The sequence below is a fragment of the Hydra vulgaris genome, chromosome 14 (assembly GCF_038396675.1).
Source record: "Hydra vulgaris chromosome 14, alternate assembly HydraT2T_AEP".
In the NCBI taxonomy this organism is placed as follows: Eukaryota; Metazoa; Cnidaria; class Hydrozoa; order Anthoathecata; family Hydridae; genus Hydra; species Hydra vulgaris.
Window position 1 is genome coordinate 4,103,813 of NC_088933.1, and position 2,239 is coordinate 4,106,051.

Genomic DNA, 2,239 nt, shown 5'->3' on the forward strand with positions numbered 1-2,239 from the left:
GACATTCTCATAAGTCTCGGGAAGCTCTTCTGCAACTGCCATAAGCATCTGGCGCTTAACACCCGTATCTATTGCAAGCCTGTCAGCCAAGAGACGCTTTTGAGGTGCAGACTCTTTTGTGGCTCTGTCGATGACTCCTAAACAGAACCTCAGAAATCCCTTGCCACCATCGATTCCGATTTTTATAATTCGCTCAGTTGAAATATTTCGAGATGTGCTGATTGTGCCGATAAGGTCAGTGATGTTTTTACAGTGGGCAACAGTGTGATCTAAAACCAGTTTCACCTTTTGTATCAGAAGCCTTTATATTTAAGTGGGTAAAAAATTCACTCAGTTTTCGACCAGCAGCCAGAAAATGTTTGCCAATTTCATCATTCCCACATTAGATAACCCTGTGTTGAGCTGAACATTGACCATGTCTTGCGTCTTCAAAGCAGGAGAGATGGTTTTTGGTATAGCTCCACTTGGCCCTGTAATTACAAATTGGCTTATGAAACATTTTTCCAATTACTAAATTATTGAGGAAAAAAATGCTTCTTGAATAAAAATATTTATCGTGTCAATGTAACATTACTTGAGATATTCATTATTATTAGGTTGCTGCAAAAATAATCTCGTTTTTCAACCGTTAACTTTGAACAAACATAACTCAGCATAGAATAAACTTTATTAATCGAAATAAGAACCATTACAATCAACACATATTTGCCAACGAGAAACAAGTTTATTTATGCCGGTAGCGTAAAATTCCGAAGTCCTAGAAGCGATGAAGTCATCAAAGGTCGTTTTGACATCGTCTCGGCTTTTGAAGCATTTCTCGTGGAGGAAGTTGTCGAGATGCTTGAAAAAGTGGTAGTCGGTAGGCGAGAGGTCCGGTGAGTATGGTGGATGAGGCAGAGTTTCGTAGCCCAATGCGTTCAACTTCTGCAGGGTCGGTTGTGCGACGTGCGGCCGGGCGTTGTCGTGGAGGAGAATTGGTCCCTTCATATTGACCAATCTCGGGCACATACATCGGAGCTTTTGATGCATTTCGTCGATTTGCTGGCAGTGCTTCTCTGCCGTAATCGTCTCGCCAGGATTCAGGAAGCTGTGATGGATGAGACCGGCTGCAGACCACCAAACAGTCACCATAACCTTCTTTTGGTGGAGATTCGGCTTCGGGAAGTGCTGTGGGGCCTCATCGCGGTCCAACCACTGCGCGGAACGTCGTCGGTTGTCGTAGAGGATCCATTTCTCATCACACGTCACGATCCGGTCGAGAAACGGATCGTTTTTGTTGCGCAGAAGAAGAGCAGACGATACCTCAAAACGACGATTTTTTTGATTTTCGTTCAGTTCGTGCGGCACCCATTTGCTAAGCTTTTTTGACTTTCCTATTTGCTTCAAGTGGCGATCAACTGTTGAGTTATGAACGTTGAGTTCTTTCGCAACCTCTCGTATGGTTTTGCGCGGGTCGGCTTTGATTAAGGCTCTCAATTGATCGTCATCAATCTCAGACGGGCGTCCGCGACCCTCTTCATCTTCAAGGCTCTCCTCACCGCTGCGGAATTTTTTGAACCACCACTGTGCCATACGTTCGTTAGTGGTTTCTGGGCCAAATGCAGTGTTGATATCGCGAGCTGTCTCGGCAGCTTTTCGGCCCATCTTGAACTGGAACAGAAAAATCGTGCGAATTTGTCTCTTGTCCATGATAGATTTGACGTCCTGTAAAAAATGACTAAATTATTATAAAACAAAACCAATACGATAACTAGATCAAGCGAAAAATGCGCTTTTAAATAACATATAGCATGACATCTGCCAATAATAAATTTATTCAAAAATTCATCCAAAAATATAAAATATGAAAAACGAGATTATTTTTGCAGCAACCTAATAAATGAAGCACCTGGAGTCACAGGAAGAGATGATTTTGATAGCCTTACAGTGCCTTTTGGTGAAGCTATTTTGCTTGCAATCACCATTGCAGCAATCTGTTGTGCAACTTTCTCATCTTGAGGAGCTAGCCCTTTGAGGTTTTCACGAAATGTGGATTGGTTACAATTGTGTGGAAAGCATTTCCCGATGGGACTCAGACAATCGTTGCAGCGCACAGTGGGCCTTTTCTCATTAGCTCGAGAAACATCTAGCGGATGTCTCTCATTCAGCTTTAGACGCCCAGTCCTGCAGATGAGACAGTCACAGTTTTCGCCACGAGTTTCCAATCTGACACGGATAAATACAGTGGTGGTAGAACAAC

The 2,239-nt window shown here is 43.2% G+C and overlaps 1 protein-coding gene across 1 annotated transcript; it reads right to left on the reverse strand.

Annotated features, from left to right (window-relative positions):
• Positions 1-601: 601 nt before the first annotated feature.
• Positions 602-1,722, reverse strand: LOC136090833 (histone-lysine N-methyltransferase SETMAR-like; the record flags this gene model as incomplete). The annotated part of the gene is made up of 1 exon (XM_065817810.1): positions 602-1,722. A coding segment is annotated over one exon (1,053 nt), but the record flags the coding sequence as incomplete, so codon positions are not given.
• Between the last annotated feature and the right edge of the window lie 517 nt (positions 1,723-2,239).